Below are 14,310 nucleotides of genomic sequence, written 5' to 3'. Positions count from 1 at the left end.
TCAATCCACTTCATTTGAAAAATAGATATAGGGAAGGGTGAAGTAGACTGAATTGTTTTTAGACAATGAGTATAGAAATAATTGATTGTTCTGCCTTACTCTATTATATAAAATTATCATTTTGTTCTTGTATATATATAACTATTAAAAGAATAAAAATGTAATGATATATTATAAATATATATTATGTTTAAATATTTACTTAACTTTAAAAATATTAAAAATAAGTAGCAAAAATTAAATTGAAGCGGAGTGGGATTAGATGCATCCAATGTCCATAAAAGTGTTAGTAGATTTTAAGATTATACATCCACAACAGAGATGGTGGAACAAAATGTACCAACTGTGAAATGATGGTGGATTTAGCAACATTTATCCTGTCCTATCCCATTGCCATTCCTAATTAAAGGGAAATGGCTTGTGACCATGAAGATAAGATTATTTGGAAGAAGAAGAGGAACGGTTGATCGAGTAACAATCACTTAAAGATGTTCTGGGATTCTAATGATGTAGATTGATAAATGGATTCAGCTAGGGGAGACTTTGGTTTTGTGGGTTGAGTATAGGGCCAAATGGGTGATTCAGTGTAAACATATCCTCAGCATTTTAGGGTGGTAAAATCTAAAGAAAGGGGTTGAGATTTTGGAGGTTATAGATGGAAACATATCCTCATGAGCATTTTAGGGTGGTAAAATCTAAAGAAAGGGGTTGAGATTTTGGAGGTTATAGATGGAAATCCTGCTTGGGCAATTGCAGAGTTGGAAAAGACATCATTGGGTTCACATTCTTTGCCGTTTCCTTTTGTACATGTTTTACGCTGTGTTTTACAAGGTATCATTTGTTTTTAATATAAATTGCATGTCGATAACGAGCTAAACATACACTGGACGTGATAAATGTGAAAGCATTCATAGTTCAAGTGGGCCCCTTAAAATGTTCTTTAAGCTCTCACGACTTTCGAGTTTCATTTATACGAATGTAACTTTGTTTACTTGGTTGTATCAGGTAATATAAAAACCTTTTCTTTTTAGAACGAGCGGTAATTGTCAAAACTTTAAGCATGAAGCTCTTCATTGTTTTCACGTTTTTCTTTGCCTTCACATTGCTTTTTCAGCAAATTCATCAAACTGCTTCATTAGGGAAGATGAGAATTGAAATTTGCAACATATCATAACATATAGCTTGACTTTTCAATATGAAAGCTCAACTTCAACTGGGTCTCTGGTCTGGTTTTTTGAGTTTATTTATTTATTTTTCCATAGTTTGAAAATATATTTGACTAAAGGTTACAAACGTTGAGATTCTCATCACGCAGACTTCAACTTTTACTTACCAGTTTAAGAGTATCCCTCATTTATTTACTCGAATCAAGTTGGCTAAGAGTCTTTTTTTTTCCTGTTAATTACAGTAAGAGATGCATGAACTGATCTGGCAATTTGCATGGCAATACCATGCTTAACAGTATATATATGTGTGTGTTTTATAACCAGGCTTTGACGCTTGCCCCTTTGCATGGCTGCTTTTGTACACTTGGACTTGGACCGCTTCTGCTTGAAAGCTTAGCTTATAGCTGCCTTTCTCTCAGTATTTTTCCCTCTTGGATTTTCTTCCACTTCTCTCCTTTATTTTTTCATAAACTCTCTACGTGTATTGAAATTATTTGTGTTTCTATCTAAAATTTACGATATATTCAAAATATTGATATAAAAGGGGAATCAAATTAAGCCCGAGTAAAGGTTGAGAAAATAAATATAAAATTGTTCGATATTGGAAAATTGGTAGAGGAAAAAAACAAACTCCTCTTGCTTATACATATATATATGTAATAGTATTTTTCTCAATCGGCTGCGATGCATGCCAACCTTTCACATACTCGCAAGCCTTTATTATTTAGATTTCTAGAATAGCAGTAGGGAGAATAAGAACTTAAAAAAGAAAAACAAAGGGAGATAAAATGCCAAAAAAAGGTTTGATTAAACTAAAACACAATCAATCCTTGTTAAGTCAGCCATTCGCCATCTATTCCTTCAATCTCTCCAATGTCCATGCTGTGTGCATCACAACAAAAAATTAAATAAGTTCCTCTACTTATAAAATCTCAAATTTCTATAATAAAAAGAATACACTTCTCTTGTATAGACATATTGAATTATGGCAATGGAATTTATAAACCTTTTAATAATTGCTAAGAGAGTAAAAAAGAAGAAGAGAAGCTTCTATAAGGAAAGCCCATATCCTTGACTTAAATGGGCTATTTCAGCATTGGGTTTGATAAGGATATAATTGGTATTTTCTGGATTATTACGATAACAAAAAAGAAAAAAAAGGTTGTATTTATTGGAAGTGTCTGTGGAAGAAACTTAGGGTAAATTCACTCTTTTCTTGATCAAAATTGTAAACTATCTATGAAAAATTGAGAAACAAAGTTCAATTGAATTGGATTGAGTGGAATTCAATCCAAATGCCGTCTGATGGATTTATCGAAATATTTTGTTTTTTCTTTTATAGTAGTTATATTGAGAATCAAAATCATAGTAAATATTCAATGTACGAATGGACATGACCTAAGAAATATTCCATAATAGATATACTTTTATTTTTGTATAAAAAAAATTTGGACTCTTACCAAGGTAAGGCAGGATCCCGGAAGTAGTCATCAGGACAAAGATCAGTGAAATGGTGTTGCAAGCAAGTATCATTTGCATTCAACCAGGCAGGGAATTCCATCACTTGATCAAACGGTTGATACCCACCATCATCCTCAGTTTTCAGTTCAGGTGCCCCCAGGTCCATAGTCTTCAAGAACTTGAACCACCATGCTGATGTTACCAAATTCATGGTGTCATTCCACTCCATTTCATGCTGCTCTCCTAATGATCTGATCTCCGCCATCTCCTCATCGTCCATAGCATGATGCAGGCCTCCTCCCCCACCGTAGGCCTCAGTTAGATCGGCGGCCCGCCCCACTTCATGCGATAGTGCAACTGAAGGAACTTCTTCGGTTACAACGGATAGAGTTGGAGAAGATGAAGATGTTGGAGATGATGATGAATAAATTGATGGGTTGTTGGTGTTATAGTAAAGGTTGGTGTCTATGGTGTTGAAATCATGAAAGTTGAGGTTTAGGCCTAATGGTTGGTTTGGCAGAGTGAAGTTGATAGCATCTGTGGGAGATGGAAGAGGAGATTGAAGAGAAGCAGGCCATGAATACGGATTTGTAGGAGGAGGAGGAGGAGGAGGAGGGTAATGTTGTGAGAAAGATGAACATGAAAAACTGTCTAGATTATAAGGAGACAAGTTGTTTGTGCTTGCTGGGTATATCCTAGGATTTCTCCTAGACTTTGTCTTTGATTCTTGTTCAAAAGGTGGTGGTGATAAAAGATGAGAGGCATGTGATAATTGCTGTTCTTGTTGTTGGGTTTGTTGTTGTTGTTCATTTGCATGTTTCATGGAAGCTCTATGGAACTTGAGTGCAGTGACAATTTCTCTCCTAGCCTCAGCCATGTTAAGCAACCTTTCTTGGTAAGGCCTGCTAGTGTGAAGTCTCCTCCTCACTTGCTTCTTATGCTGTTGAGGAGGTTGGGGTTTGTGGTGGGTCGTTTGTGGCGGTGTTTCACTAAAACCATCACTGAATTTGGCCGAGTTTTGGCCATTGAAACCGTCGTCAGGTTCTTTGGGAAGGTTCATGGGTTGGGTTTTGGTTCTAGTAGAGGTGAGTTGTTTAACAAGACTACGGATATAAGCACCAGACAGATGAGGCTCTTCTTTGAGTTTACCAATTTGATCAATTTCCATTCCTTCTTTTGTTTCATGCTTGGAAGATCGACCCTTCATATCTCACTTTTTTTGTTTTTTCAATTTAGAGCTCGGTAGAGAAAAAAAAATCATTGATTTTCTCTCAAATATTCTTAGAGGGAAAAAAAAAAAAAGGGAGTACAGGCTGCAGAGGGTGATAATGGTTAAGGGCGGAGGCGAGGGGTAATATAAATACTAGTAAAAGCCATGGGTTGGTTTTGGGGGCAGTGGGGACTAAAGTCTCCACCTAGCCTAGGGCTTTTCAATTGTTTTGGATTTTTCCTGGTTTTGGTAATCAACATTTGTTACCATTTTATTACATGCTTTAAATGGGCAGTTAAGATTTCAGATTCCTCCTTTACTAAAATGCCCTCGGCTTTCAACTACATTTACAACAAGCTTGCCTTCCCTTTGCCATTTGGACATTGTAACTTCGATGCTTTCCCTTCCTTCAAGCAACCCAAAATTGAAAACAAACCCCCTTGCTGACTCAGGGTAATTAAATAAGTTCTAGAATTTTTATTTTTTACTAATAATTTTTTGCGCTGGAGCACTAATTCAATTAAGAAATATTTGTAGTATAGTTTTGTTTTTTTAATTTTTATATAATATAAATAAAATAATTTAAATCATGAGCTTTTAAAATAAAAAAATTGACAGATAGATTTAGTTTTTATTTTTTATTAAATTGGTCTTTATTCTTTCTTTTTTAAGTTAAATTTGGTCATTAATTTTTTTTAAAAAGTCAAATCGTTTTTTAACAAAAATGTTGATTAAAATATTATTTTTTAACGATATTAGCATGACAACTAGCGTGACACAGATACTTCGTGTTAACATGACATCATTTATCTTATATATTACATCGAATAATTTAAAAACATAAAAAGTTTGTAAAAATTCAAAAGAAAATCATGAATTATACATGGATTACCATGCAAGCTATCATGTTTAAAAATTCAACGTTTTATTCAGTATTTATGTTTAATAAATAATAATTCAACTCTTTCTGAAAAATTGATAGTCCAATTGACTATTTTAAAAAAGTTCGAGGGCCAAATTTACTGGTAGCTAAATTAATAAAAGATGTAAATATTAAAGACTAAAATTATGATTATATTTTTTTAAAACAAAGTTTAAATTAATAGTTGAACAGTAACTTAAATTATTGAATTTATCCTAATAAAATTGTGTGGCTTGAATTGAGACAAATATAGGAGACAAGTTAGCTCAATCATTGAAGCAAAACTTGCAAATATTTTCATGCTTGCATGATAAAAATATAAATCTCACTATGAACAATATATTTGTTTTTCTTATGCCTGTGTTACCCTGCATTGTTTTTAAAATGAAAAAATAAATTATATATACAAACAATGGAGGATTTGGTTGTTGGTCCTCATTATGTCGAAGGGGACGGCTTCTGACTCCTAGGCTGGGGATTTTGGACGGTGAAAATGAGGTTAAGTGGTAAATGGAGAATAACTAAGGGTGAGTTTGGATGACGGTGCGTTTACCTACTGTTAGTGTAAAAATAGCGGTGGCGGTGAGATTAGATACTGTAGCAACACTGTAACGTGAGACAAAAAGTAAGCTAAACGCACCGCACCGCACCGCACCCAATCGCCCATCCAAACTCAACCTAAATAAGGTCTCTTTCTATTTGATTTTGATGAAATCAAATATAATCTGGAATCAAATTTATTAAATTATTAGTAAATTTATGTTTTAATAATTTAATTTTAAAAAATTATAAATTAATTATTATTGTTTTTTATTGTTGTACCAATAAAAAATTCTCATTCCCCATCTCTTTTATTATTGCCTTTTTTATAAAATTAATTTTAAGAATTTATAAACTAAAATTTAAATAGTTTTTTTTTCGATTTTTGACACGGATCGTCAAATCGAATTGGATATAAATTATTTCTTATACTCAATAATGAGTAATGATTCACGATATTGATTATAAAATCATCGCTTGAAACTTACTATCCAAATATTTTAAAAAACTTAATAATTTAGTGATTAAAATAAAAACTTCGAATAATTCAATACCTTAAATAAAACCTCGAATAGTTTAATAAAGAGTAATAAATCTAACCACACTTTGAAAATCTAATCATGAAAATTTGTCTGGAATTATTGTTTCCTCAAATAATTGGTTTGATGTTTGGTTTGTAATCTCATTAACCAGAGTGAATTATTGTCATGAAAAGGGTTTTAATGTTTAGTTTGTAATTTGTTGCAGAGTAAAATTTAGGGCAAAGGAAAAGATAGATGGGCTATTATGTGGTATCTTTGTCTGCAAGTACGATGGGACCAGGCTATATGAGCAACGTCGGCAACACCCTAAACACAAGAGACTGACAGAAGAATCTCCATTACTGTTGTAACTTTCCTTTATATATATGAAGGGAAGAAAAAAACAGGGTTCCAATATTTCTGTTTTAAAAAACAAAATTGTTGGACATGATGATTTGAGTCTCATCTGTTTTTGAAACAGAGAACTTGGACCTTTTGTGAACCCTTTCTACGGCAAGTTGAAACACATGTTTGAGCCACTTCTGTTTCATCAAACAAATTGTTCCACATGATTTGAATCTGTCCCATGCCATCGTCTTCATCATTTATGTATATCGTTCTAAAACTGTTTGCTGCCATTTTCACTTGACCCTCTTCTTTTTTTTACTGTAACTCTTTTAATTCTTACTCCGATTGGAGGTGACAGAGGCAGAGGTATGGTTTTCTGCTGCTTTTATCAGAGCTTTTTCAGGCACCAAAAACAGTGAAAATAAAGCCTAGAGAAGAGATATTATTACTGCTGTCAATGATGGTAAGTAATAATATTGCACAAATCAGCTGCTTCCATACGCAATTCTGAAAAAAAAAACGAGAAATTTATATATTAATTAATATTATATATAGACGGTTGTGGTTTGAATTAAAAATTTATGAAGAAAATAAAGTCAATGTAAAGTCAAGCGCTGCTTACCTCATCATTATGGCCTAAGAATGGAAGCAATGAACCCAACCCTGATGATGTGCTTACAATAATGCTTGCTAATGATTGTTGGGAAATATACGAAACTAAATCACTAAATTTGGCCGCCCAACTCAATTTCACCTGTTAAGTGAGAATGTTATTTTAACATACACAACAAAATGGAAAAAAAAAAGGGGGGGGCGGTAATTACATAGGGTGAATAAGTTAGATAATTACGGTGAAATTAAGCAGAGAGGGTTGAAAATATAGAGTAAACACAGAACAGAAACAAAAATGTGAAATGTTTAACCATGGCCATTGAGATACCTGCAAGTGACACCAGACAGAAATATTTATAGCTAGGATAAAAATAAAACAGTATACATATATACAGAGAAAGAGAGGGGACAGGGGCAGGGGGAGGGGCAGGGGTGTTGGTGTGAAATGGATAAAGATGCATGGTATTAGGCACTAGCAAGTAGCAATGCAACTAGCATTCCGACATTGAAGAGGGTTTTTGAGGTTGCTTAGAAATTGCATGGCATGCCGGCCCTTAGATGAAAAAGATCGCTTTCAACGAACCAAATAATTATTTAAGCAGGTAAGCTAAGGTAAGCAAGCACATCATCGTCATCCATCCATCCCCCCCTACTTGTTTCCATTCATACATGCCTTAGCTTTAGCATCGCTGCATGCCTTTGGATTCCATTCACACCACTGCCCTCTCTGCCTCTGTAAATTACCTACCCTTTTATCCTTTTACAACAATACTGCTACAGCTAGCTCTCCTTACCTATACCATCCGCACATTTTATTTAGGGCATCAAAACTAGAATTTTCTCTTCACATTTATTCAATTCCAACCTTTTCTTTTTCCTAATGCAGCAACGGCGTTTTTTGGGGTCTCTTAATTAGATCCCTCCTGCTTATGGTTAATATTTGATGCGTATAATTTTGTTAATAAATTAGATGTGATACATCATCATAAACAGAAGTTAATTTAATTTTAAAATTTGACATCATGTAATTCGTTGATTAAACAAAAATTCATAAAATTAAAATTAAAATGTTTCATTTAATTTATCTTTAAATATCAATAACCTGCCTATAAAATTAAATTTTTTACTTGGAATACAAAATAATTCCCCAAACAATTATTTGAATGCTTACAAATGAGTCTATTGTTTGAGTAATTTCAATTGCAAATTACATGATGCTCTGTAAATAAATCTTAAGAACTTAAAAGGTTTTAAGACATGTAGAATACCGTTTTCTTTAAATTTTTTTTTATTTTTTCACGCAAATAGAGACTTGGTTTGGTTATTATTACAATATTCAATGGAATGATTGTGCTTAATTATGAATTTTTCTCTAATTTAGGATAGATTTGAATAGACGGTGGAATGCGGTGCATTTAGCTTACTTTTTATTTTATGTTGTAGTATTTAATCTCACCGTCACCACTATTTCTACACTAACCGCAAGTAAACGCATTACACATCCAAACCCACCCTTAATGATTTGAGATTATAGGTAAATGTAAATATTGTATAAAAAAATATTCCTTATAATTTTATAATTGGCTTAAATGTAAAAATGACCATAAATTTTTTTTCACTTTTTCTAGTTAGATACCTAAAGTTTTTTTTTCTATTTATAAAAACAATATTTAAAGTATTAAATTTGGTCACACTTTACTCTTAAAATACTATACCATGAATAAGAATGCGGCATGTAACATATTTTTAATGGATATTGCACACTTTTAAAGTAAAATGAGATTGAAATTAATAGTTTAAATATTTTAATCAAAATATTTTAATTTGTATATAGTTTAAAGTCGAATTTTATAGTTTTATTGAATGTTACAGAGAAGATGAATTTTATAGTCAAACCTTTAATAATTTGGCACCCAATTTTTCTTTTCTTTTCTTCTTTTGCATGTAATCTTTTAAGGTAAAATAAAATCAATAATTGATCATTTTCTCATACACTAATCTCATAGACATTAATTAAATTTATACTTAAATTGATGTGTTTTATTAATCAGACAGCAATTCAAATAGAGAAAATATAACTAAAATTTTAGATAATAATTTTTTAATTTCTAAATTAAAAAAGAATTCCTATTTTTAGCCCAATTTTTTACTATATCGTTATTTTAGTTTCTGGATATATTTGTAACAACTGATCAGATAAAACTTTTAAAACACGACTACTAGTATGGATTCTTGATGTATTTTGTGATTTTGTATATATGTGTGGATAGAACCGGAAGTGTCTTGTTTGTCATTTTAGGTGTTATCGCGATTGCAGGAGCATTGAGCAGAGGTTTTTCCTTCTTTTTTTTTTTTTTTTCCTCTTATATATTACAGTGTCTTGAGGGAGGGCTGAAGAGGATGGAATTGATTATCCAATTGCCTAAGAATGGGGGTGGGACCGCCTGCCTGCAAAGGACAGACGGACATGATATGATGGGTCATAATCAAACGGCTATTTTCCACTGAGGGAGCATTTCCTGACATTTTCACGCCACGTGGTTATACCTATGTGGCTCCAATCAGAGGCAGTTTGCCACGTGGGATTGCACGGAAAGGGACAACTTCTTGGCTGTCACTGCCCACAGCCGAAAAAGCCTGCGCCTTTCCTTTCCTTTCCTTCCACCCTCCCTTCCTCTTCGCTTCCCTACCGTAACATCTTCATTTCTAATCCACCTAAATTAACATATTGTTGATAAAAATAATAATAAAAAAGAAGACGTCCAATAATTAACAATGCAAAGCTTACCTGTAACCACAAGCTATATTGTTTGGATTTTATGCATGATGAAAGAAAATTAAAAACTTGGGATATATTAATATCATATTCAATCAACTTGACCCACTATAATTCTAAAACCGTTTTGTTTGAAAAAACCTTTCTCTGCATGCCTATCTTCAACTCATCCCTGGAAAAAACCCTTTATTTTGTTTTATCTGTAATACTGGAGAACTAGAAATATACTGCTTCGCACGTTCTTATTCACTGTGGAACTTTTATCTCTTTCTCTTTAACTACTTGCCGTTCAAGTTATTTAAGTTCCCTTCCACATATTGAATTCTATCAGCTGGTAAAATTAAAAACAGTGGTCAATGCCATTGCCATCAAGAATGGCTTAAATGATTTCCAATTTGAATTTGACTTTCAGGGTTTAACATATCCTGTTAGTATTTAATAACTGCAGCTGTGTTTATTTTGGTAAAATGAAGTTCTGGTCCATGGTGTCATTTTAAGTGATACGGTTTCGATTTTTCAATTGACCGCGATACCATTCGTTACTTTCACGATTATCATAAATACGACGTGATTGAAATTTAAATCCGAGTTGAGTTGTTTTCTCATATGATATCGATGCATCCCCCTCGTACTGTTTTTCATCTCCATTTACCCTCCAAAGTGTATGGTCACTTTCCGCCATAAGTGGGAGGGCGTGGGGGTGGTGGTGGCGGTGGGACCATTTTTTTCCTTATTTTTCAATCTGCCACCAACAACATACTGCTACTACTGCAAACACAACTCTCTTTCTAGAACCCCAAAGATGAGAGAGATGATCGCATCAAATGTTTTGGACCCTTTTTTTTAACATTACAGCTTTGGTTATGGTTTTTGAATGACAAGTTGCAGCCAATAAAAACCCAGCATTATCAATCCAATTCTATGCCAAAACACTGTCTTTTTTCTCTGAAATATAAAGTGCAAAAGGATGACCACAAAGAGAAAACTGCAGTGCAGTATAGTCCCTGATATCTTTCAATCTTATCATTTATAATTAAAATCCTTCTCTCTCTCTCTCTCTTTCTCTCTCTCTTCACACACACACACTGTTATTCTCATTGATTTGAGGTGTAATATTGGAAAGATATGTAAATTTTATTCGTACTTTAATGCAAGCACATGATAGGAGCTGATGGTGAGAGGTGACATGCATGCAGGAAGAAAGAAATATATCAGAGACTTATCAGCCGCATGCATGCATTCAAATTAAGAAGCAATGGGCTATCCATGAATGAACCAAAAAAAAAAATTGCTTTAACAGCTAACATTACTGTGGAATTTTCTGGATTTATATATATCATCCTTTCTTTAACTTTTTACCATTTAATGTGAATGGTTAAAGACGATTGAACCCAATTTTATTAGTGGATTAAAGGTTATTCCAAATTCAATTCTCTCAAAGGAGACAAACAAGTTTTCTACTCGACTTAGCTGCTTTAAGACAGCAATTTCATGCTCTATATCTGTGTTTTTTTTTTTTTAATTTGGGATGAAATCTGTCATTTAGCTCAACATGTTGATGGATTAATTTTGGAACATTGAAAGCCGTCCAAAAAAACACCATTGCTAAGCAATTTTCAATTGATTTGAAGAGTTACAGTGAGTGTTGAAACCAATTAAGTTTGCTGATGTGGGTGCTGATTCATTCGCTTGAAACGGTACATCTCCTAAAGTCGACAAATCTGCATTTGTTTTTATTACAACCTTCTTTTTCTTTTCAGTTTGTTGCATCATTCATGTCTTTTCCTTCATAAAAAAAGGACTTTCTTCAGCCTAACCTAATCCATTTGTATAGTCATCTTTACGATTTAATTTTATCCAATTTCTAAATAATATCTCTTTTACTTATTTATTATTATCCAAGTTAAATTCTATTATACATTCTTAAAATCCTCAAAAGTACCTAAATTATATCAATCATTTCATTTAATCGTTAATGAGGTATGAAAAGATAATTTAAAATATTTTTTTAAAAGAAAAGTAAAATATTAACACATAAACTTTAAAAGTTAAATTAGAAAAAAAAAAAGAAATAATGAGAATGTGTGAGAGTGAATCATAAAGCTTTTGTAAAAATTTTAAAAACCTCAAAACCAAAATTTTTACAACATCCATTTTTACATTATTAATTTTCTTTGAAAATTCACTTTAAATTATGTCATATGAGATTTTATGTGCCATTTAATAGATATATGAACTATTTTAGTAACGAAATTACCTAATTAATATAACCTTTATAGTTTGAGATATAATTAAAAAGTCAAAAGTCTATAAACTAATTTAGATCGAGAGTTATAATTTGAGGGTGTTGATGCAATTAACATTTATTGTCCAATACTGCTACCTTTTGCAAGTATAAAGAAGCAAAAAGAAGAGTATTGTTCAAATTACCATTGCATCTATCCCATATTTATAAGTAGATTTGTTTACGGGTCGGGTTATCTGTGCAAGTCTAAGGATTACTTAATATTTGGAAGGATTTTTGGTAAAAATATTAGGTTCGAAAAATGAGTTTTGACAAAAAATTTAGGCCCGTTTAAAATATGAGCCAAGCTCGGGCTTAAACATTCAAGGCTCGAGCCCGACCCAACTCATTTATCAAGTTTGTGATGTTTTATATTATGTTATTTTTATATATTATGTAAGTTGTAGCACATAAAAATTAAATACTATAATGTAAACATTAAAAAAAATTAAGATGACTATATATAAAACTAAAATAAATCAATAAAAATATTAAATCATTAAATATTAAATTAAAATAAATATAAAATATATATTTAATTTTTTTTAAAAATTATATGGGGTCTAAAATGGGCTTGGGGTTAGCCATTTACAACTATGAGTGGGCTTGAGCAAAATTTCAGACCCATATTTTGGATCGGGCCAGACTTTGACAAGTATAAAGTGTTTTAATATTATATTTAAGCCTGGTCCGAACCTGACCCAACCCATGAGTACCTCTATCGACAAGGGATAAAGTAGAATTTTTTTTAAGGAAACCGAGTTTATAAGAGTTAAAATACAATTTTATCATTGTATTGATTTTTATTTTTATAGTTTTCAAAAGGATTAAATCGAAATTCTAATTTTTTTTGGGATTAAACAATTATTTTACCATAAATTAACTTAAGATTTTATAAATTTTAGAGGACTAACACAGGAATTTTCCATTTTGCTGACCAAGCCTGCCCTTGCTGACTGAGACAATGTTTTTATCGGTCCATTACAGAGGCCACTTGGAACAACAGATTTATGAAAACTTAAATGTTAATTTTGATTAGTAGTAATGGGAAGGGAATCTGTCCATGTCAACAAAAGACTTAAAGCAAGCGTAAATCAACCGATGACTAACTTGACAAAAATTTCCTTCGTAGTTGTTCCATAAAATCCTCTGTTTTGTTATTAGTGTGATAACAAAAAAATTATTTATTATATATGTATTACAATAATTATATATAAAATAAAAATAAATAATATAAATTTAAACTTAAAATTAAAAAAATAAGTAATAATTCTTATAAAAAATAACATCTATTTGAAATAGGAAAAAAATTCATTTTAGAAATAAGCAATAAAAATAATTATATACTATTAATTAATTAATTTATTGCTAACATATATATATATATTAAAATATTTATAAAAACGGTAGAAATTTGAGTGTGAGCTTAAAAGTCACAGTAGAATTTTCCAAAATTGAACACATAAAAGCAAATTGAAGTAAGCGGTCCAATCTTTGGTTTGCTTTCTTCCTGCCCAATCCCTGCAGCTAGGCCCACGCTATTAACGAACTTCAGATATTGGGTTATAGTGGCAATGGCCCATTCCCATAAATTCAAAACAATTTAGTGTACTTTCATATTTTTTTCAAGAGTCGCTCTTCAGAAACTAAGTCAAAGTTTGAACAGGAAAAAAGATTATTTAATTGCAGAAGCAATAATAAAAGTAGAAAAAGTTAAGAAGCAAATAGTAAGTACCATAACATATGGTAATAAGTTGCATTCTTATTGCATGATAAATAGTTTAATTCAATTGGTCATTTAGTTATTTTTAAAAGTTAACTTTATTTGAAATAAAGGTTTTTTTTGTATCATATTTCACTCGCCACTGTTGTGAAGATCAGAGGAATGCCATGATTATCTTTTACACCACATTTATTCAAAGCCTGTTAAACATTAGAACAATCATAAATATATATATATATAGTTTAGCAGAAACTTTCAGTAGAGTGCAGTAGCTGCTGCAACCTGCAGACATGTTTAAATTAAACCTACCCATCATTATAATGTGGAACCAATTGAACCATAAGCATTGTCTGCATGCATTGGCATCGAAAAACGAAATTATTGACTTTTATGCTGAATTAAATGGAACACAAATAATAATCAGTGTTAAAAATAAGGGGTTATGTTTCACTATGTCGTGATATTTAGCTTTTTGTCGTCGATCTTCAATGCGGTGATATTTAGTTCAATTTGTAATCATAGTAAACACGGCCTGTTATGATTTAGACCTTTATTCAGTTTACCATAACATGCAAGAAAGTGTGTATTATGTATATATATACAAGTGGGGAAAGAGAGAGGGATGGTACAAGTAGTAATCATGCAGAAATGTGAAGGTTGAAGAGACAATGCGAGGAACATCATGATATAAGTCATTGGAAAAAAACGCTGGACCTTCAGATATGACATGCCTATGCTTTTATAGCA

General features: G+C 31.9%; 1 protein-coding gene across 1 annotated transcript; it reads right to left on the bottom strand.

Annotated features, from left to right (window-relative positions):
- Window positions 1-1,779: 1,779 nt before the first annotated feature.
- Window positions 1,780-3,960, bottom strand: LOC107907059 (delphilin). The gene is made up of 2 exons (XM_016834265.2): window positions 2,627-3,960; window positions 1,780-2,048 (listed from the first exon to the last, which is right to left on the bottom strand). The coding sequence occupies exons 1-2, from the start codon at window positions 3,832-3,834 to the stop codon at window positions 2,000-2,002; spliced, it is 1,257 nt and encodes a 418-aa protein (XP_016689754.1). The 5' UTR covers window positions 3,835-3,960; the 3' UTR covers window positions 1,780-1,999.
- Window positions 3,961-14,310: the final 10,350 nt, after the last annotated feature.

This window comes from Gossypium hirsutum, chromosome D05 (genome assembly GCF_007990345.1).
Source record: "Gossypium hirsutum isolate 1008001.06 chromosome D05, Gossypium_hirsutum_v2.1, whole genome shotgun sequence".
Lineage (NCBI taxonomy): Eukaryota > Viridiplantae > Streptophyta > Magnoliopsida > Malvales > Malvaceae > Gossypium > Gossypium hirsutum.
The sequence above is the reverse complement of the archived record's forward strand: the minus strand, read 5'-3'. Positions and strand labels throughout refer to the sequence as shown.